Source organism: Passer montanus, unplaced genomic scaffold (assembly GCF_014805655.1).
Source record: "Passer montanus isolate IOZ18808 unplaced genomic scaffold, ASM1480565v1 scaffold14, whole genome shotgun sequence".
In the NCBI taxonomy this organism is placed as follows: domain Eukaryota; kingdom Metazoa; phylum Chordata; class Aves; order Passeriformes; family Passeridae; genus Passer; species Passer montanus.
Window position 1 is genome coordinate 1,516,220 of NW_024360941.1, and position 22,781 is coordinate 1,539,000.

Genomic DNA, 22,781 nt, shown 5'->3' on the forward strand with positions numbered 1-22,781 from the left:
TTTTCATGGTTGAGGATTTATTTTTTGTACTCACTTGTCCCTAAAAGTAAACCCATAATGCAGGAAGACAAGTAATTTTTTCCAGTTTTCTTCCCTGACACCACAAGCTAAGGAAACTGATTTTTTTCATGGGTATTAAATTTTTATGTTGACTCAGAGGAAAGACAGACTTGAACTGTTCTTGGGAAGAAGGTGCAGAGTTGAAGCTTCCTTGTTCCTCTCTTCCTTCTTCAGTCCAGGAATCAAAATTAAGATTTTCATTGATGGCAGTAAGATTAAGAGCTGTAAGCTTTTCTGCTTGCATCACAGGTACACAATAGCTTTTTAGCTGAGATGTGATATAATCTTTCAATGGTCTGCTGCAGAAAACCAAATTAAATTACTGTGGAGAACAGAAAATTTGCCTTAGGAGTTCAGTCTGACTCTGTTCCTGTAAGAACAAATTTCCAGCTTGTATTAACTTCAATTTCACATAATACCTATGTGTTGTTGGTCACGGGTGAACTCTCCAAACTGGAATAATTTGAGAATTCAGTGTGACTGGGAACTTGCTCATGAAGTAAGACACAATCTTCAGATGCATCATTTGGCCTGCATGCAACCTCAAAGGAGGGGACTAGCAGGGTCAGTGAAACCCGCAGTGATGAGTGTTTGCTCAGTGGCAGGGCAGTCAGAAATGAGGCAGCTGAAACAGTGAGCAGCTGTCCATTTTTGTGGGTCTTTCTCCCAAAGCCTCTAGAGGAATATGTGTTTTATTCTTTCTTGCAAGTCATAGGGAGTGTCAGCAGCCATGTTTCAAGGCCTCATTTTTCTCCTAAAGACAAACTTAGTACAAGGTAATGGATCAGTTTTGGTTTTCTGTCATGGTTAGCAAATAGACTCTTGGTGCTGAATGTACTTGTCTATCCGCCCCGAAGCTCAGATAATTACAAAAGGCTTTGTCTACCAGCTAAAAGAACATCACATCTTAAAGCTGAGCAGTGTTGGATTGACATTCAGAGTTGCAGAGCACTTGTTCCTTCCCATGTAAAAAATTATCACGAAGAATAGAAGCAATAGCACAGGATATCCTGAAACCACTGGGCTTAGTAGGTAAGATGCTTGTTACATTGCAAATCTTTTCTTATTGACAGGCTAGAAATGTTTTCTGTTCCCTGGATTACTACAGCAGATGCTCTTCACCACTGAGCAAAATCAGACAGGCCGAACACTAATACTGGGAACAATTTTGTTTACCAGAAAATATCTGCAGTAAATGGCCGACTTCCTCTGACCCTCTTGTGGTACTTATTAAAATACCTAAATGAGGCAGCAGAATCTTTTAAGTGTTCTGTAAATAGGACTAGAGAACCCAGTCTCACCAATGAGTAACAATGTCAGGGAGAATAGGGCCTAAGTAACTAAAGGTGCAGGCACTTTGGGCAGCTACCCTTAGCCAGGCTTTCTCCCTTTAGAGTGGTACCCCTTAACATACCATTGCATGTTCAAAAACATTTCCTTGCTCCTTAGGCTGACGTTCTCTCTCACATCCAGCTGTGCTGCTCTGCAATTAACTCTCCCTACAGTTTTACTGACTGTTCATGTTCATGTGAATGCTCCCTAATTGGCACCAGACTGAACTATCTCAGTGGAGTGGAACAGTCAATGCCATTTCTGTGGACAGATGTTCTCCCTAGGCAGGCCCCAGCTGTGCTGGTGCAGGAGATACCCAGCACTTGCTGCTCATTGCTACATGCAGTTGAAGGCTGCTGCCCTCAGATTTGTTTTGAGCTAGGCATATGAATACTTTGTTCCTCTAGACAAATGCCTCATGATCAAAATCCTAGTGTTTGTTTGGGCTACTCACCTCGAGGAAACCATAATGCTCACTTCTGCCTAGCAAAGCTGTGGAAGCAGTAAGTTTGGGGGGAGGGCAGATAGCATTTCTCATCAAGGGTTTTTCACTAAAGGGTTAAATGTTTGTAGGGAGAACATCTGCTTACAGCCCAAAAGCTCATTCAAGGAAGAAATGAGGCAGCAGATGCTGCAGACTGGCCTCTATGGGATACTCATGGATCATATTGCTTCCTGATGTGTGGCCACGGCCCATGACACGCTGCTTGGATCCCACAGAAGTTGGTATCACCCCCCAGGGGTGAACATCTCCTTGTCCTCCATGCTCTACTGCTGTCAGTCATACAGGTGCTGTAGGAGGCAGCCACAGGACTCAAAAGGCTTGCTCTTACCCTTCTAGAAATAAACTGATCTGCTATTGGAAAGGAATGAGAAGGAGGTGACTTTACAAACAAACTGGGCCTGATGGTAGATAAGGCCAGATACAGCGAGGTGAAAGAAGCAATGGGGGAAACTATAAATTCCATAGGAATTCCACTAATTGATACAGACTGTTACTCACTCAAGACTCTGCTAAATCTCTGGATTTAGAGAAAAAGAACAGAGACACAAAGGAAAAGACAAATGGGGGGGTTATACATTACAAAGAGTCTTCGGTGTTTTGGGGAGTCTGTACCTTTCAAGTACCTCAGCCAGTGGGGAAAGAGAGTGGGAAACACAGCTGGGAAATTAGGATAAAAAGGAGGCTGTGTCCTCTAAAAATTTGAGAGAACCCATGCGAAATGCCCCATGACCTCTCCCTTTATTGGAATTAAGTTATAGGACTCCTCTGTCTCATCTTTTTGGTCATAAACCTCCAGTGTTTGTGGATTAATTTTCCTGACATATTCGACTTGAGCTCTTCCCCTCTGAAAAAATAGCTCATGTAATTAAGACTGTGCTTTGGCACATATGTATGAAAGGAACAAAATTAAACTAGGACAATTTTCATTCTCTACTGGCTAAGCTTTCTGCCATCGTCGCTTTATTGTCCTTTCAAAACAGAATTTCTGATTGTAATTCAGCTACCATCAATTGTAAGAGTAAAATTAAGGAGAGTAGAAATTTCATCTCATCCAAGCATAATTACACTGACAAAGCACTGTGTTTTCTCTAACTCAGGAACAGTGGAAAACTATTTTCACCGGTGCTTAAAGATCTCAGTCAGACTCCTAGAATAGAAAATGTAGCCCAAATTGTTAAAACTTAAGAAAATTACAGGAAAATGAGAACAATATTCTAAGAGAAAGAGTTGTAAGTCTCCATTACACTGTATTTCCATCCATTGTCTTGTTTTGAGAATCATAACAAAAGACTAGCAGTTTTGTGAAATATCACCTTTAGACATTCTGAAGACCATTAAAAATGCCAGGCCTTCATGTATTTTAGGAGTAATTTATTCCACTTCTTGCAGTAATGGAAAACCACCCCTCAAATGCCAAAGCATGAGATACACCCTTTTGTTTGGGACCTCTTTCACCCAGCGGTCTTTCAACTAATTAGTTTTGATCAGGTGCTGCAAAATGTGGGAGGTGTTAGGGAACCTCTTATTACAGAGCAAATTGAACCCAGTGATGTGGCTGTGGAGAGGAAAGCTCACATCTTTACAACAAATTTGCTGGGTGAAGGTATGGGGTTAACATCTTTGAAATGGGTCTTAATGTCTGTACTAACTTTGGGCAGCAGGTTTGTTGCAGATCCCAGACAGCTCGGCTCCTGAAACAAACAAGTGGGTCTGCACAAACTGGAGTGTCTGAGCTTTGGGGTAAAACAGTAGGTACAGAGGGGATATGCGGTAGGTGGTTTGGGAAGACTGTACCTTCCTATTACCTCAGCCAGTGGGGAAAGGAAGAGGGCAACTTGCAGCTGGGAGTTTATGATAAAAGAATGATGAGCCCTCTGAAACCTCCAGAGAGAAAATCCCACGGGCGTGTGCCCCAGTGGACTCTCTCCCTTTATTTGAAGATTTGCAGGACACCTCCGTCTCCTTTTTGGACCAAACCTCTGGTGTTTGTGGATTTTCCTGACACTGTGAAAGGGCCTCAGGGCTGCCAGGACATTTGGGGCAGCTGAGCCTGGCTGTCCCCATGATACCTTGTGAGGCTACCTAGAACAGAGGCTAGACAGTGTTAAGGAATAAAGTAGGTATTTATTAAAAAGCCTTCAAAGGATACACCTTGGGCAGTACAAGAGTCCAGCCGTGCCTCCACCCAAGATGGACACCAAGTCATGAGATTTCACACTTTTATAAGTTTTGGTCCATTTACATATTGGGGTTCATTGCCCAATTACAGATTCAGGTTATGAAGTCCCATCCTCACAGGCTGCCCTCCTCAATTTGCTGCTGTTTGTACCTTTTGGGTCTGAAGCTGCAACGGTGTCTTTGGTTCTCAGGCTGGAAAAGGATTGTTTTGTCTGACTAAACTGTGAGGAGAACTTGCAAACACTTGATATGAAGTTCAGAGTTATCTACTAATGCAGTGCAGAATCTGGAAAATATGAAAGCTAAAGCTTAAGGCATCACCCAAGTGTCATGGGCAGTGAAAACCTGCTGAGTCACTTGCCCCAATATCGCTCACAGACGTGTTTTGGAGGTGGATGGGCTCTCTGGGTTGCTGTGATCAACCTCTGAAACAAGGAATGCATTCCAGCTGTGGTTCCAGGTGTCTGTTCCAGCCGTGTGCTGGCTCTGTCTGGGGGTGACACCTGGGTGTTTTCTGCCGGTCTTCACAAATAATGGGCAGACGGGAGCACTGCTGCCTCATGAGTACTGAACAGAAGACGTGAGGTACTTGACCCAAGCCCACATCAAGAGTGAATGCCCCTCTGCAAACCCTTCCTTCCTCTCCTCTTCCTCTACTGCAGGCAGCGTGTTCAGCTCTGACACCCACCCTGCCACTCATGTGTCGCTCGGAGAAAACCTACGCTGCAATGGGGACTTTGCAAATGCTGCAGCAGCCATTTGCTTGGCAGCAGCAGAAAAAACAGCACAGCTCGGTTTTGTTTTAGGCTGTGAAGGAGCAGGAAGGGGCCCAGACCCCTGGACTGTAGTGGTGAGGGTGACAGGAGGAAAAGAACTGTCACAGGGAGCGTGGGGACATTGTCACCTCAAGGGCTGGCCAAAGGAAATAAAAGGCAGTGAGACAGAATACGAGCCCTCAACAGCAGGTGAGGGGGTGTACCAACAGATTTCATCCTGAGTTAGCAAGCAGAAAATGTGATGCACATGAGAAAGAACAAAAAGCTTTGTATTAAAAATGTCTTAACTAATCTGCATTTCATTTTTAGTAATACTGTGGCGTGCACAATGACAAATGGGATCATTGGCTACACGGAAAAGAACTTCAGGTTTCAGGGAAGAGGTCACCTTGTAAAAGGCATCAAAAATATTCACAGGAACTGCCTGAACATCTCCGCTTGCGTGTTTTCATTTGCTTGTATTTAAACTCTTGACTTAGTATGGCAGATATGAAGCCACTGCTGTTGCAAAGCAATTTCCCAGAACTTGCTGCAGCTGAAGTGATTTACAACACAAATAATAATTAAAGCAAGCCGTCAATAATTAAAGTCGCTAGAACAGCCATCGCAATGAACAACTGTTTCAAGCAACACCAGATGTGCCGGGCCCTTCCCTTCCACAGGCAGCGAGGGCTTTATTTTTCCATACGCCGTGGCTCCTGTGACAATACGCGTGGCGTTACACCACGGTTAACGCGTTCTTTTTGTGCCCTCGGTTTTATTCTACAGCACCACCCGGCTGGTAAAAAAAAAAAAAAACCAAGAAAACAAAAAGAACCCCACAAAACCGTTCTTTTTGTGCCCTCGGTTTTATTCTACAGCACCACCCAGCTGGTAAAAAAAAAACCATGAAAACAAAAAGAACCCCACAAAAACTGTTTCAAGCAACACCAGATGTGCCGGGCCCTTCCCTTCCACGGGCAGCGAGGGCTTTATTTTTCCACACGCCGTGGCTCCTGTGACAATACGCGTGGCGTTAGACCACGGTTAACGCGTTCTTTTTGTGCCCTCGGTTTTATTCTACAGCACCACCCGGCTGGTAAAAAAAAAAAAAAACCAAGAAAACAAAAAGAACCCCACAAAACCCCAACAAACGAAAACCCAAACCAAAATTAACGAACAAATAAAAAAACTAAAACGAAACCGCCGTGCCCTGTGCGGCCACCCCGCGCCCGCCGTGAGGGCGGTGAGGGCGGTGAGGGCGGCAGGCGGCGCTGCGCACGCGGCCTCCCAGCCTCTGCCGTGAGGGCGGTGAGGGCGGCAGGCGGCGCTGCGCACGCGGCCTCCCGGCCTCCCTCCCTCCCTCCCTCCCTCCCGCCGGCCTCTTCCCGCCCGGTGGCGCCGGAATCAAACCGCGCCGCCCGCCCGCGACATGGTAAGCGGGGCCGCCCGCCCTCCGCCTCGCCCCGCTTTCCTTCCCGGGCGCCCGCAAAGGCTGCGGGGCTGCAGGGGGAGCCGCGAGCACGGTGCTGGCGGGTGACGGCCGCTGTCCGCCCGCCCCGGTGGCTCTGAGGGGAGCAGGGCTCCCGCTCCGGGGAGGCCCCGCCGTGCCGGTGCTGGGGTGCAGCGGCAGCACGGCGCGGGCCGTGCCTTTGGGTTGGTGAAGAGCGATGTAAACGAGCCGGCACCCGGAGGAGTGGCCATAGGTGGGCACGGTGCCCGCTGCTCCCCCCGAGGCCCGGAGCCCAGGTGTGGCCAGGCTGAGCCTCTGGCTGCGGGGCAGAGCGGATCGCAGGTGTGCCCGAGTGCGCTCACAGCACCGCATTCTTCCGTCTGCCCGCGGGAGCGGCAGCGAGAGGGATGCTTGTAGCGTGGTTAATATTTGTGGTGGGGAACGCCTGCCAGTGAGGTAGGAATTAACGTGAAAGTCAATAACCTCCATCGGGAGTGCTCTTGGCTTCGTTGTTTTGCTCTGTTTGCTGGAGTGGCGGTGTGGAACTTGGCGCCCGAGGGGCGTAGCTGCAAGCACACGCTTCCAGAAGCGCCCCTTCCATTCCACGTCCCTGCGCGGTTTGTTCCTGCTGCTGCTGGCGCTGTCCGGGCTCTTGGAGAAGGCCGGAGGTGGAAGTTAAATAATCCGTCTGCTTTCTGTTCGTGCTCCTGCTTGAATGTAGGAGCTCCAGATTCTCATCCTGCAATATAGTGACATCGCAGGAGACAGCAGTGCTGATCTGGGGTATCACTGGCTAAAAGAGGAGAGAAGGAACCTAAAAAATAGTAATGGTGCTCTTTGTTAAATAGAATATTAAATTGCCTCTGTTCTTGTCTGTGTATTAATGCAGCTGCATAAGCTAGCTTTTATATTTGTTTTTTAAAAGTAAGTCAGTCTGGCCATTTTGCTCTTGGTCTATGTTTAAGTGTTATTTGCTGCCTGATTGTGTTCTTTTTTAAAAAGAAACTGCTATTAAAAAGTAAAGATAGTGTTGACTCCATTCTGTTGGAAACTTGGAAACATAACCATGTCTTTCTCAAAGTATCTTGTTATTAGACTATCCACTTCCACTGTTTTATAGGTGACAATATGCCTTTTTTTTGTTTGTTTTTTAAAATGAGACCTTTTCTGCCAACATCCTATTTGGCCCTTTCCATCCCCCTTTCCCTTTTTTGTAGATGCACACAATGTGTGAATCAGAGAGTGGGGCAAGGGGAAATTTCAGATTCAAATTGTGGCTGCTGCTTTTGGGTTGTTGAGGATTATGCTAAATGGTATTAATAAAACTCCATTTCTCTGTGAAATATTTGATACCCTAATTTTATAAGAGGCACATCAAAATAGCATCTCTGAAAGTGACCAGAGGAGACTGTTTCTCAGTTTGGTATTGTTGATACTAGCTTGTGAATAGCTATTTCTGCCTTTTGCCTGTAGTTGAACCCACATTATTTAATGCTTGGTCACACAACCAGAGAGAAAAGAAATAAAAGCAGCATGGTTTTTAAAATGTGACCTTGAAATTATGAAATTGGTTTGGACCTTTGAAGAAAGGCATACCTCAAAATACTCTTTAACTCCTTAAAAAAGCCCAAATGGCCTACAACTCACACTGCTGTCTGCATATCACAAGATAGAAAGCAATTAAAAAAAAAAACAAACTAAACCAAACAGAAGGTACTCCTTATCTTTTTAAGACTTATTAAACATTTGTGCGCTTTGGTATAAATTCATATTTTGGGATTGATACGTGCCAAGGAGCCTTGAGGCTGGAGTGGGGTGTGGTTATATGAATGACTGTCTCCAAACTTAAGGGTAGGTCCCTCCATTTAATAGATGAACTTAGACTTTCAGAGAAACTCCTTCTTTGCAAATAATCTCTACACTGAGTTTAGTGGTAAGGTATTTTAAAGGATGGCAAATATAACTTGCAGGTAAATAGATTTGAATTCTGAGCGCATACTAATTATTCTGATGGCTGAATGTCTTGGTTTATTTTTCTCTTTTTTCCCCTGTTCTAGTCCAAGAAAAAAGGACTGAGTTTTGAAGAGAAGAGGGCCCGCATGATGGAGATTTTTTTTGAAACAGTAAGTAACTTGTAGTTGTCCTGCATTTACATTGGTGGGAAAACAGGTCCTAAAAGGAGCTTAACTGGGGATGTAGCTGAGCTCTATATCCTAGCAAGCATTTCACTGATGCCCTGTGACATCAGGGTGAAAATTACAGGGGCAAAACTTCATTCATTTAACTTCTGATCAGGTGGCTCATCCCCAGGTGGAGCCAAGGAATGAAGATGAACAGGTGGTGTTAAAATTCTTCATGTGCTGCCTATGGACATCTTCTCATTTTGAGTCTCTTACCATAAGAGGGGACAGCAGGAAATTAGGAAGTATCTTGCTGCATTTTATGAGAGGAGAACGAAATCTGAGCTTTAGAAAAACTGAGAGCAGAGTTGGAAAGGGTCCCTGTGGAGGAGAAAGCTGGAGATCCAAAAGCTGATCTACAGTTGTATTGGTGGCACGTGTAATACACCATGTTTTACCTTTTAGAAAAGCTACTGCGACACTTGAGTACTGGAGCAATATGGTGCATCTGTGCTGACAGTCTAACCTGGGATTTAAGGGCTTTATAGTCTTATCTTGAGATGAAATATGATGACTTCAGATCACCAAAGGAAAGAGCAGGGCTTGTTACAATAATAGTGTTTTCCTTATTATTTAATTCTCGGAATGTTCCAGTTCTGTTGAGGGATATGCAGGCTCTCAAGCAAAACCAAAACATACAGTATTTCCTACTTGCTTTTGTTGGCATTGATTTAGTGTAAAAATCACTCGGGCTTAGATGATGCTGTCATTTGGAACTGAAATGTCTTTTATGTTTTGCACAGAAAGATGTCTTCCAGTTGAAGGATCTAGAGAAGATTGCTCCAAAAGAAAAAGGGATTAGTAAGTGTTTATAGAAGTTATTTCTCTTGAGCAAGTAATCATTTTTGGGATGGGTCCTACAGTGTAAATTTTCCTGGCTACAGTCTTAGGTTTGTGATTTTAATAATGGAAAATGCAGCTAGAATGGGAGACTGGTCAGTGGCAGGGCTGTAGTGTTAAAGTGACATGGGATGGGGGCTTGCTTACACTCTGAGCTGCCTGACTTGCAGTGACTTTCAGTGTATGAAATCATTGTTTGCACTCAGGTATTAAATATCTGCCTGTAATATCACAAATATTTAAAATGCTAGTCCAAATATACATGGGCAGTGTGCTCTTGAGCTTTTCCCCTCCAAAAATGGCTGGACAGCTATAAATTGAAGGGGTTTGTCTTTTCTATAAAAACCTTCCTTATGAGATCTGTTGGTTTAAGATTAGGTCCAAGAGGATTTATCTGTCCTCTTGGATTGTTTTGTATGTTCCTTATTAGTTTTCCTTCTATGCTCATTGACAAAAGGGAGGCAAAGCATAATGTTTGGTAGATACCACTGTCCTTCTCTAGCTTATCTTGGTGGCACCGCAAGAGCAAATGAACTTGCTGAGAGAACTGCAGATGTGAACATCACAAGCAGAGTTTTTCAGTTGTGTCAGCAGCTAACAGAGGCATTTGTAGGCTTCTGAAGAGTTGTGATGCTGTCTTGATTGTTTTGTCAATGCATATGTTTAGTTGTAATTTGCAGTAAAATTGAGTTTAAAGTTTGTAAAGCCATTAACACCTTTGAATAATGCAAATTCATCCTGCCTCTGCATCTGAAGGCATTTAGCCACACAATCCAAGCCCCAGCTACTCTGAAAAGAAAAATTACTAAGCTGTTCCCATCCTGGCATCCAGCCTATAACTTCCAAAAGTTATGGGCCCCCTGTAGTCTTGAAATTGAACATCAGGTACCAAAACCCATAATTGAGCTCAAAAGTCTTTATATCTGCAGCACCTGAGGATAACATAACTACTTAGCTTTGTTGAACAGGGACCGTTTTTTTTAAATGGTGAATTATACCACGTGTTTGAAAGGAGATGATCAGTTGTGTTCAGAAATGTTCATGTTTGTGAGTGTAAATGATGTTTTATATTGGAAGTGAATATAATTAGAATCTGTCCTTCCCAAGTCTGTAGACAGATGGCTTTAGTGCCTCTGCTGCTATGAAATACTTTGTTAAGCATTACAAAGTGAAATATAATTACACTCCCAATCAAGAAACTTAAACAAGTGAATCCAAGTTAGAATTAAGATTGCAGGACAACTTCTCAGATACCTCTCATGGGTTTGTTATGGTACTGTGGTGTAACATGCATGTATTTTGTGCAATACTCCTGAGCAGTGTTTTTTGCAAACATCTGGTAGCAGATGTGCAGAATAAGAGCGTTTCGGAGCAAACTGCTGGTTTCAGAGAGATTCATTCCTTCAAGTGAAGCTTTGGGCATGTTTGTCCTTGTGAAATCTTCCAGCTAGCTGACACTGGAGGAGAATACAGATGATTGTAGACAGTAGTTTGTGTTATTCATAATTCTCCATAGTCCTGCAGCTATGCAGTTCTGATTTTACATTTTTGCTTTTATTAGCCTCGATGTCAGTGAAAGAGATTCTGCAGAGCCTTGTTGATGATGGCATGGTGGATACTGATAGAATTGGAACTTCTAATTATTTCTGGGCTTTTCCAAGTAAAGCTCTTCATGCCAGGAAGCGTAAATTGGAAGAGTTGGAGTCTCAGGTAAATCTGTTTTACGAAAAATACTTGTTTATCATCTGAATGAGTTTGCTTTTTCTTATACCTCCTTGTCATTCTTGTTTATATCTCTCATGTGTACAAATGTACATGTCCACACACAGAGATTTTACTGTAGGAATTATCTGTCACTCATGGTAGGGCATTGCCATTATCTTACTGTTATCTAAGGAAAACTTTGGAGGTTCTTACTGGAGCTTGAGAAAGCTTTGTCTACTTGCTGCTGTAAGTGTGCTAGTCATGATGCAAAGTATCATTTAAGGACTCAAAGGTAGCATGTTTTTGTGTCTTTTATATAATGTAGGCTATCATGAGGTAATAACTTAAGAGTGATGACAGCTGCAATGCATAACCTGAGTAGATGAAGCAGTGGTCTCTACTTAGGCCATTGTGTTTTCATCTGCCTTTATTGGTGGCTTAATTTGTGAGCACTTCTGTAATGCCATACTGCGCTTTTAGTAGGAGAAAAGAGCAAATTGATCATGAATCACAGAATCAAGGAATGGTTGGGGTTGGAAGGGACCTGTGGACATCTGGTCCAATTCCCTGCTAAAGCAGGTTCACCCATGAACGTGGGAGCAGGTTGCACATGATAATGTGCAGGTGGATCTGGAGTATCTCCAGAGGAGAACTGATGACCTCCCTGGGCAGTCTGTTCCAGTGCTCTGTCACCCTCAAAGGAAAGAAGTTTTTCCTCTTATTTATATAGAACTTTGTGTTTGTGCCAGTTGCCCCTTGTCTTTTTGCTGGGCCTCACTGTAAGGAGTCTGGCTCCATGCTCTGGGCACCTGCCCTTAAGGTATTTCTATTGATAAGGTCCCCTGTCTTCTGTAAAGTTATCTCTTCTTCAGGCTCCACTGGTCTAGCTCCCTCAGCCTTTCCTCATCAGAGAGATACTCCAGTTCTGTCCTCACCTCCATACCCCTCTGCTGGACCCTCTCCAGTAGCTGCTTCTCTTTCTTGAACTGGGGAGCCCAGAACAGGGCAGAGCGCTCCTGAGGAGGCCTCGCCAGGGCAGAGGACAGCAGGAGACAGAAGAGGCTCTTCTTCAGAGGAGCTGGGCATCTTTTGTTGCAGCATTGCTGTCTGTGGATCTGGTTCTTTCCTACTTTTTGGGAACTGTCTTTCTTTCTGCTTCTAATGGGAGTGGGAAATCATCTATTCATCAGTTTATTTGCGATGGGAGAATAAGATAACAAGATGAGCAAATGAGCTTTTTGAGACCATGTGGTGTGATTGTACCACAGCACTGCCAACTCTTCCCTTGATTATTTAGCATTATGTTCTTCAAGGAATCATATGAATTAATGCAGATTTGCGGGTAGCATCTGAACATTTTTACAGCCATTAATTTTTTCAGGCATGGCTCTGAATGAATCTCAAGCATTGCTGTCTTATGTACAGTGTTGTCAACTTCAGCTATTTCTTTATATTCATACAGTTACATCAAAATAATCAAAAGAAAAATGCTTTTTCCCCCCATCTTGAATTGAAAAGGGAGCTTGACTTAGCTGAATATGGTTTTACTGTTTTCAGGCATGGACTTAATCTGGCACAATTGGACTTAAATTGATTTTTATAGACTGGTAGTAACAATGCACTGCTTTTACTCCAGTGGAGTTTCATTTGTCTGAAACAGATTAGTTTAACTCTGCAGTGACTTGGAACTGAACTTCCTAGTAAAATTACTCAACTTATTAGTACATTCACACAAGTTTTAGACAAGACTACTTGCTCTGCCAGCACATAAATTGCCAACTGAGAAACTGAACAAATACATTCCAAAACTCTTGCTCTGTTCACCAAACTCCCTGGTGCCACTGTTTCATTGAATGTAAATGATTTGCTCTTGGATCCTTTTTGTTGTTGCTCACGCTCCATATTATAGCCAAGTAGCTGAAAGAAGGAGTTGTATTTGTTGTCCTTGCCCTTGGGTCTAGTCCCATTGTGAATTTTGAACATAATTGGTCAAGCAGGTCTCTGGCATTCCCTGATGAATATCTTCCTTGGAATGTCTTGCAGAATCTGCCTAATGTGCTCCATAGTAAGTATCCAGGAATTGCCTACAGAAATATGCTGGACTGCTTTAAATGTACTTTCACTTACACAAACACATCTGTTATTGTGAAAGTGTAATAGGCATGTAGTTATTGATTTGTGATGTTGCTTCTATATAGAAATATACTATTCTGATATGAACAATTCTGCCATATAAAACTGTTCCAGAAATAGTTTTATTACCAGAACCTTATTTGCAAACTGCACCCTGCCCCTGACATAGGGGCTTATTGATATGAGAGCTCTCTTTAGATGATGGTATGAGTCTTCAAAAGTACTTCTTTTCATTACCTTGCTTTTCTGATGAGACTGGAAATATTTCAGCATTTCGGGGAAAAGCATTTTCACTAGCTGAAAATAACTTCTCTGTTGACACAGGGGAAAGGTGGCATTTTCAATGAGAAGCTCTCTGAACGTTTTTACAAGATGATAACAGGTTTTGTCTGCGAGTTCAAATTAGCTCTTTTGGTGTTTGTACTCTTCTTGATGTGCACACATACAGATTTTCTTAAGGACTTCTAAATCTAGTCACTGACTGTCACAAAACTTCTTGTCAGAACATACAAAGCAGAGGAAAAGTCAGCTATAGTACCATTTCTGTTGCATGTTGCTTGGCTTTGATCATTCCCACATAGAGCTTGTGGCATGCTGAGAGATGTGTTTTCTCTGTGTCTTGTCCAGATTGATTGTTAACTACATGAGTCGGTCTCTTTGTTTTGCAGTTAAAAGCCACAGACTGCCTTACTTAAAGCATGTATTAAAATCCAGCAGTTCAGTTCATGCTGCAATTAAGGCTTTTTACCAGGAGGCATTATCTTTTTTTCCTGAGGGCATGGATAAATAGTCAAGGGAAAGGAGTGATCTCAAATGCTGAATTGTCATTAGAAAACAATGTGGAGGAACAGAACAGGCTTCTTCATGATGCAAATTCTCCTACTAATTCACAGCACTGAGGCTTATGTTTGACAAGTTGGGCCTGCTACAGGACCTTTTGCCTGCCTACATTGGTACTTCAGAACATTACAGCCAGGCTGCTCATAGCATTCTGCATTTTACAGAGCTTGTGATTGTGGAAGACTGTTTAAGGAGCTGTTCTTGAAGCAATTATTTTGTTTCAGGTTTTTTAGTGATTATTAAGCCACACCCCATCTTGGAGATGCAGAAGCAAAGAAGTCTGGCTTGGTATTCATAATGAAGATCAAGCCAGTTTTGTCTGGATGTTTTAAGCTGCACTTCACAGGGGTTCTGTGTATTCCAGACTTTTTCCAGGAAGGATTTATTACATGATCAGTGTGCAGAGACACCACAATTAAAAACAATGCTTAAGTTTCTTTTGACAGCTTCCCTGCCTGACCCCATCATTTGGCTTGCTTTTGTGGAGGCAGATGTTTGGAGAGGGGCACTAATCCCTGAGCTGTATATGTGGCAGATCTTGTGCTGATCTAATTAGGATCTTGGTGGTGCCCTCTAACCCCAAGTTACTGCTTGGGCCTCTTCCTGTTTTCCTGAAAAGCGAGGATAGCAAATGTCTTTAGTTTGTGTAGCATCTGCTAGAGCTATTTCCTCCAATAGCTCCCACAGTGAGAATTGCTAAGTAGGTCCCTTTGGATTTTGTATTGATTTGTTTTGCAGTGGCGTGGTTGCTCCTAAAGGTTTATGCCTTCTGTCAGGTGCTTATTCTTCACCTCTTGATTATCCTTATGCATCTGGGAAGAGGACAGCTGAAAAAGTGAAATATGTTGGAAGCTGCATTTTGGTGAGACGGGTTTATACATTTGGTTTGTTTGCATGTGGAAGTTTCATTTGCTTAGATTGGGTACAGGTGTGAGAGGTGAAAGAATGAGGGTGTGGACTGAGAAATAATGTTTTAACAATGTTTATGAATGAAGAAAATTTTAATGCAACCTCATCTGTCAAGAGAGCTTTTGAAGCATCTGAGGGGTTTTGAAGCTAACTGAGGGTTAGTCTTCCTTCCCTAAGAAAAGGTGAAATGTTGTGGTCTTTATCAATATTTTTTTGGCTGTTTGATTCAGAAGCCTGGAGTTACCTATGATCAGTTATAGTTTGACAAAATAAGATGTTTATTCTTGGTATAACAGTTGTGAGTGAGGAAAAGAGAAATCTTTCTGACATAGCCTTAGTATAAACAGATTCGGCTTAGATTTTCTTTCATTTTTTCATCTGTGTCTTGGGCAAAACACTTGCATCTGTGCTGAGAGGGACCTGAAATATTAAGCACTTCAAAGATGTTGTGGTTGTTAGTGCAACTATTGACAGTATATGAGCGATTGGGAAAACAACCAGTTTGTTCGGTTTCCTCTGTGTGGTGTTGTTCATTTCACTGTTCAATTTAAAGCTGTTCATTTCACTGTATTGTTATTTTTTTTTATTTCTCATGGTGTTGCTCTCTTGTGGGTTAATCTTTTGTGTTCCAAGGCTTTCGCAAGGGAAAGTTTAACAGCCAAAACTGTTAGAGCTGCTAAGAGCAAAATGGTGTCACTTTGAACCACATCGAAGATGGAACAGCATCTTTGTAGAGCAGGATACAGGATGGACATTTTGTGTTGTTTCCTGTGCTTGATTCAACATACTCATGACCAAGAGACTTGAGAGTTTCTGGCAATGTTTTTCTCCCACAAAGCATTGCATTGGGCCACTGTTAGTTAAGGTAGAAAAGATTAGTTGATGCTTCATTCCTTAAATCCCTGCCCTAGGGCTGGTAAAATGAGGGATTTTCACTTCCCATGACTCATATATTGAACCAAGGGGAGATTTTGCACTGGGTACGTCCTGGCTCACATTTGCCAACTGGTTTAAAAAAAAAAAAACAAAAACAACTCAACAAACCCCACCCTCTGGCCAGGAATGAACTTGTTGAAATCAAGTGACTTCACATGTATTAAATTGTGTTTGTACTAATGAGCATTGAAATATGAAAAGTGAAAGAATTTATTTTAGTAAAAAAGCAGTGAAGGGAATGTTGTATTAGGATATTAGGAAATGCTTATGTTGGGAAAGCACATTGTTTGAAAATAGTTAATGGAAAAAATATTTATATTATGAGTAATCTGGCTAGAAGCCTCCTGAAGATATCTGACAACACAAGTAAAAGGAGAGAACCTTCTTTGTTTAGGATGTACACAAAAAAAAATTGAGTTTTAACCATCAGAAAGTTTTTTCAAGATGCAGCTTGGTTTATTTGTATCCTTTTAGATATATTTTTTTTCCTTAAATACCGTGACTGGAAAGTTGCTGAATAAATCTGCTTGAGACCACTGACTGAAGCTCAGGAAACTTCTGCTGTCCCCATTGTTCCTGTGTGAGCAGCCTCCTCCTTCATCCCATTGACTCACTCAATTGTCAGGGTATTTCCACATGGTTTGGAGGTTCATCCTGCACTGCAGTTAAGTACAAGTGCTCAGCAGTGGCTGCCTAAAAGTAACCAATCCTGAACTGAGGTACAAATCCCTGGAGGTGGCAGATGTGCAGTGGGGAATAGCAGGCCTGATAGTGCTTGAAGTCGGGTGATGTTGCTGTAAATACTGGACTAGTTTTGTGCCCTGGATGGAGCTTTGCATCAGCAGGGAGAGGCTGTGGGACCTAGTTCTGTGGAGCAAGCTTTTGGCATTGTTTTGTAGAAATGTCCTCAGCAGATGGTGCAGCATCAGCTCTTAGCGGAGCTCCTCACACACCTCAGGTCTCTGTTACAGTTTTCAGCCTCTCATAGTTCTGAATGCAGGCTCTCACTGTTTTGGGTTTTTTTGCCTCTCAGTAGTGATGAGCTATTCCTAGAGGTACATGTGCAACACCGTTGGAATCCATGGCTTTTGATTGAACAGTTTATTTTTGTAGTGTAATATTTTCACATTATCCATTGAAAAGCTGTATTCAGTGTGTTTTTAAAAATTATTTGTCTATTTATTGAAAAAAAAGGAGTTGTGGGCATAAAATGTCTTAAGATTTATCATGATCTTCAGCTTTGCTATAATACATTTAGAAAGCTTAGCACTATCTTTTTCATATATATTTTATTATTAGTGAGTAGATGGCATGCTTAAAGAATTGTCCTCTAAACCAGAGAACGACGTTTGCAGAACCGCAAGTCAGAACTAATGCATGTGACTTGTGTTAGGAATTACTTATTTAGACATTCTTCTCATTCAGTAATTTAGACATATGTGTGCTTACGATTTAATTTTTTTAGGTTGCAAGAGACTTGAGAGTTTCTGGCAATGTTTTTCTCCCACTAAGCATTGCATTGGGCCACTGTTAGTTAAGGTAGAAAAGATTAGTTGATGCTTCATTCCTTAAATCCCTGCCCTAGGGCTGGTAAAAGGAGGGATTTTCACTTCCCATGACTCATATATTGAACCAAGGGGAGATTTTGCACTGGGTACGTCCTGGCTCACATTTGCCAACTGGTTTAAAAAAAAAAAAAAAAAAAACAACTCAACAAACCCCACCCTCTGGCCAGGAATGAACTTGTTGAAATCAAGTGACTTCACATGTATTAAATTGTGTTTGTACTAATGAGCATTGAAATATGAAAAGTGAAAGAATTTATTTTAGTAAAAAAGCAGTGAAGGGAATGTTGTATTAGGATATTAGGAAATGCTTATGTTGGGAAAGCACATTGTTTGAAAATAGTTAATGGAAAAAATATTTATATTATGAGTAATCTGGCTAGAAGCCTCCTGAAGATATCTGACAACACAAGTAAAAGGAGAGAACCTTCTTTGTTTAGGATGTACACAAAAAAAAATTGAGTTTTAACCATCAGAAAGTTTTTTCAAGATGCAGCTTGGTTTATTTGTATCCTTTTAGATATATTTTTCCTCCTTAAATACCATGACTGGAAAGTTGCTGAATAAATCTGCTTGAGACCACTGACTGAAGCTCAGGAAACTTCTGCTGTCCCCATTGTTCCTGTGTGAGCAGCCTCCTCCTTCATCCCATTGACTCACTCAATTGTCAGGGTATTTCCACATGGTTTGGAGGTTCATCCTGCACTGCAGTTAAGTACAAGTGCTCAGCAGTGGCTGCCTAAAAGTAACCAATCCTGAACTGAGGTACAAATCCCTGGAGGTGGCAGATGTGCAGTGGGGAATAGCAGGCCTGATAGTGCTTGAAGTCGGGTGATGTTGCTGTAAATACTGGACTAGTTTTGTGCCCTGGATGGAGCTTTGCATCAGCAGGGAGAGCCTGTGGGACCTAGTTCTGTGGAGCAAGCTTTTGGCATTGTTTTGTAGAAATGTCCTCAGCAGATGGTGCAGCATCAGCTCTTAGCGGAGCTCCTCACACACCTCAGGTCTCTGTTACAGTTTTCAGCCTCTCATAGTTCTGAATGCAGGCTCTCACTGTTTTGGGTTTTTTTGCCTCTCAGTAGTGATGAGCTATTCCTAGAGGTACATGTGCAACACCGTTGGAATCCATGGCTTTTGATTGAACAGTTTATTTTTGTAGTGTAATATTTTCACATTATCCATTGAAAAGCTGTATTCAGTGTGTTTTTAAAAATTATTTGTCTATTTATTGAAAAAAAAGGAGTTGTGGGCATAAAATGTCTTAAGATTTATCATGATCTTCAGCTTTGCTATAATACATTTAGAAAGCTTAGCACTATCTTTTTCATATATGTTTTATTATTTTTAGTGAGTAGGTGGCATGCTTAAAGAATTGTCCTCTAAACCAGAGAACGACGTTTGCAGAACCGCAAGTCAGAACTAATGCATGTGACTTGTGTTAGGAATTACTTATTTAGACATTCTTCTCATTCAGTAATTTAGACATATGTGTGCTTACGATTTAATTTTTTTAGGTTGCAGAAAATATATTAAATCTTCCTTTCCAGGAAAAATAAAATTCTGATGGCTGAAGAGGTCTTTCTTTTAATGCCATTATAAAGCCTTGAGCAATATGGTCTAGTGGGACGTGTCCCTGCTCATGGCAGAGGTATTTGGGACTGGATGGTCTTTAAGATCCCTTCCAACTCTTACTATTCTATTATTCTGTAACATGTAGGCAGGATCCCAGTGTGTTGACTAAGCTGTTAGAGCAGTCTTCCCATATGCATACTGAGCCTCCTTTTTTCCCTCTTATTTCAGGATGTGTCATTTAGCTTTCTAGTTAGTTAGTTAGTTATCCTTCCTTGGATTGCCCTGACCATTTTGATAATCTGCAGCCCTAGTGAGCTACGTGATTCCATTCTGTGCTGACTCACTCTGTATTTTTCTTGCACAGTAATTACTGTCCCAACAGAGACAATTAGTGACCCTTCCCATGTTCAGCCTTTTGGCTTTCACTGATGTGTACATTTTATTTGAACTGAAGGACCAGACTCAAAAAGAAATGGCTTACTGCAGAGCTGGTATGGTATGACTAACTCACTTCAAACCATCCAGGGGGAGCTATAGCAATTAGGGCAAGAAGCTGAGAATTTGCATAATTTAAACGTTGTCGATATGTTGATTACATCTGTGCCCATTTGTTCGTTGATCCTGTAAGGCTTATTCCCTCTATTAGTCCCCTGGAAAATGCTAATAAAATTTTATTAGAATAGTCCACAATTTTTGTTACTTCTGCATCTTGCACTTGAAAAAGGTGATATCTTAAAATGGTTCTACATTTACTATGTCCTAAAATGTCCATCAGAGAAGACTCTTCTAATGCTGTAGCTTATTAGAGCCTTCTGGAATTATGTTTTATGGCATGCTACAAAGCCCTGGAGAGTATGCTTAGTTACTGCTGTCATGGTAGATTTCTAAAAATACAGTGCTCTGGAGGCTTCTGTTGGAATTAAGCAACTTTATAATTTGGTGTTCATTAGCTGAATTTCATGCTTTTCCTTTTACTGTTAATATGTAATTAGCATGATGGCAAATGGAAATGTAGGTTTTCCTTTCCTTCCTTCTTGATAAGCATAAGGTAAAATTGGCATGATTTAAGAGCAATTTTAAAAAAACTGTCTCTGTAATAACTCTAAAGAATTTAATGTAGGTTTGAAGGAAGAGTCCTACTATACTACAAAGGATATATTGATATTTATTCTGATATAATGCAGGAAAACCACTAGGTTTTTCAAACAGGGTTGTGTGTGACACTGAATTATTTAGGTAATATCATCACACAGTTTACCTTTTTGAAGAGGTTTGCACTCTGGCTGGTAGCTCCATTCCTGGCATTGCAGTGAAATTGTTAATCTGAAATGAAAAGAAACTGGAAGTGAAAACAGGGCTCTCACTGCAGAAGCCCAGTCAGGTCCAGCAGAGACACAGCCCTGCACATCTCCCTGTGCCCCATGGTCAGAATGGCCAGTGGGAGTGGCAGTTCAGCAGAAAAGCAGCATCCCAAGAAACTTTAAAGGCTTAAATGTTCTGTGCTGTCTGGAAGTTTGCCTGTACTGTAAGGCCAGAAGCTTCCAGCCTGATGATAGGCAGTCAATACTACTTTCAAAGCTGGGTTTGATGGACACAGTGAATTGTAGCTCTATTTAATGTAAACTTTGACCTTCACCTTAAAGTCATTTAATTCAATTAATATAGCGTATTTTACTTTATAAAATTAACATGCATGCAGAAATGAGCTACTAGCAAGCAATTGTAAAAGTCTCACTTCATAGAATTTTCCTTTTATGAAAGGAGTAAAATTAAAGAAAAACTAAGCAAAAAACCCAGAGTATAAAACCAAAATGTGTTAAGTTATTTTGATACAAGGAGGCTTTAGAGGAAAAGGTCTTTCTTGTCACAGCCAAACAGCTCATTATTTTTGAACACATGGAAAGACTCTTCTTTTTATCAAGAATTGGAGATGACTGGGTGATCTGTCTAAGCATTACTCAAAAATGACAAAATTGGCATAAAGAGTCAATATGTAAAACTGCTGTCAAAACTCTGAAGTTTGATAGATGTATTTTACTGAGGTTTATTATTTTACTGATAATATCTCATGTAGAATTTGGGCATTTCTAGAAGGCAGTGGAATAAAGTTTGATTTGGTTTTTAAAGCCTTTAAGCAGATGTGAGCTCAGGGAATATTGCATGAATATTGTGTTTTAACTTGTGCCTGTCTCTACTTAGTCCCTGAAGGCTTTGTCAGTGTATGGTCCAGCTGCTTTGGATAGCAATCTTTAAAAACCCTTTAGGGAAAAATTGAACTTCTCTTAGTTCCCTCCCTTTCTTTCCAAGGGAAAACATCTTTCTGTGTTCTTCCTGCCTTGAACAGACCTATTAACTACCACCTTGGACACTGTAGGTTTATAAAATACGCTAATATTCAGTAACAAGCATATCCTTCATATCCAGGTATGAAAATTTCCTGTAGTTCTGTCAGTCATGTGAATGTCTTTTGAAGTTCTTTCAGCTTTCCTTATTAGATTGCTTGCATTTGTGAAACAGCGTTGAATGAGGTGTTTCAGCTGGTTTTTTGTTGGTGTTTTTAGGTTGATTGGGGCATACATGATATTTGTATCTGAGTAGACAGCCATCTGTCCCTCAGGTCGTGCCAATTACGCCAACTCTGAAAGCAGCCACAGAAATTCAGTTCTTTCATTGAGCCTGCACAACTGTTTCTTTCACCTTTTGTCTTTTAAGGAGGTTGGCCTCGAGCAGTTATTTTTTGGTGTGTAACCACTACTTATCAAATGGTGTTGCAAATGAATGAAGCAAAAACAAAAGCTCTTGGCAAGACATTTTCTCTAAATTAACTTAATTATTATGGCAAATCTAAACAGATGAAAAATAATTGAATTAAAGTAGTTTTAATGGAGAAGGATTTGCTGTATAGTAATATTTTAAAAATAATTGTAGGTAACAATATCAGGTTTGTACATTTGAACCTTCATATGGATGGGTGAAAGTTCCTATGGAGGGGGAATTTTTAATTTGTGTCTTCTGAATACCCCACATTTTATTCCATTTGCCAGAAAAAAATCAGGACTCATAGTCAACGCGACCTGAGAACAGAGCCATGCCTAATTTACTGTATCATATTTCAACTTGCTCTCATCTGTTAGCATGTTAACTAAATCAGGATTATAGACCTAAATTTAATATTGAAATGCAAAATGAATTGTGTTTGTGGGAAGGACAAGTAAATCAGTTTTTCCCACATGGATACTCTGGCAAAACATAGAAATACTGCTTATGAGTGCAGAGATCTAACTTAAGAATTACTAGTTTTTGAGAGTCTTTGTAGTGCTTTGTCAAACAATTGTATGGAGAGTCAGATATATTTTCAGTTTAGTCCCCTGAAAAAAACCTCCACTCATACAGCATGAGTGTCAGATACTTTTTTTTAATCACTGACATATTTATAGTGCTAAACTTAAGAATTCACTCTTGTTATCTCTTGGTCCCTCTTAAAAAAGACAGAACTTACACATTGACAGGATTAGTAGTATGATGTTTTGGAGCAAATGTTATTTACTTAAAATAATCAGTGTACCATCCTTTTATTTTGAATAGCAAATATGATGTGTTATGGGGGAAAGGGAATGTATTCAGCTCTGTCTTAATGAGCATGATGAGGGAGTCAAGAGCTTATGGCTCAGGATAAAAGAGCAGAGTGGAAAGAGGGATGCTGTTGTGGGTATGTGCTGCAGGCTGCCTGATCAAGAGGAGATGGGGATGAGGCCTTCTACAGGCAATTAGCAGCAAGTCTTAAAGCCACAGGCCTTGGTTCTTGTGGGGGACATTTAA

The 22,781-nt window shown here is 41.3% G+C and overlaps 1 protein-coding gene across 3 annotated transcripts in view; it reads left to right on the forward strand.

Annotated features, from left to right (window-relative positions):
* The first annotated feature begins 6,211 nt into the window (after nt 1–6,211).
* Nucleotides 6,212–22,781, forward strand: part of MND1 (meiotic nuclear divisions 1) — a 42,245-nt gene continuing 25,675 nt past the window's right edge. Inside the window, exons 1-4 of one of the 3 annotated variants that reach the window (XM_039700115.1) lie at nt 6,212–6,265; nt 8,341–8,406; nt 9,207–9,264; nt 10,865–11,013. In XM_039700115.1, coding sequence (XP_039556049.1) covers nt 6,263–6,265; nt 8,341–8,406; nt 9,207–9,264; nt 10,865–11,013 — 276 coding nt within the window. In that variant the 5' untranslated portion in view covers nt 6,212–6,262. Of the gene's footprint in view, nt 6,266–6,323; nt 6,537–6,786; nt 7,108–8,340; nt 8,407–9,206; nt 9,265–10,864; nt 11,014–22,781 lie in introns of those variants that run through there. The other 2 variants (XM_039700117.1, XM_039700116.1) reach the window with 2 other exon arrangements.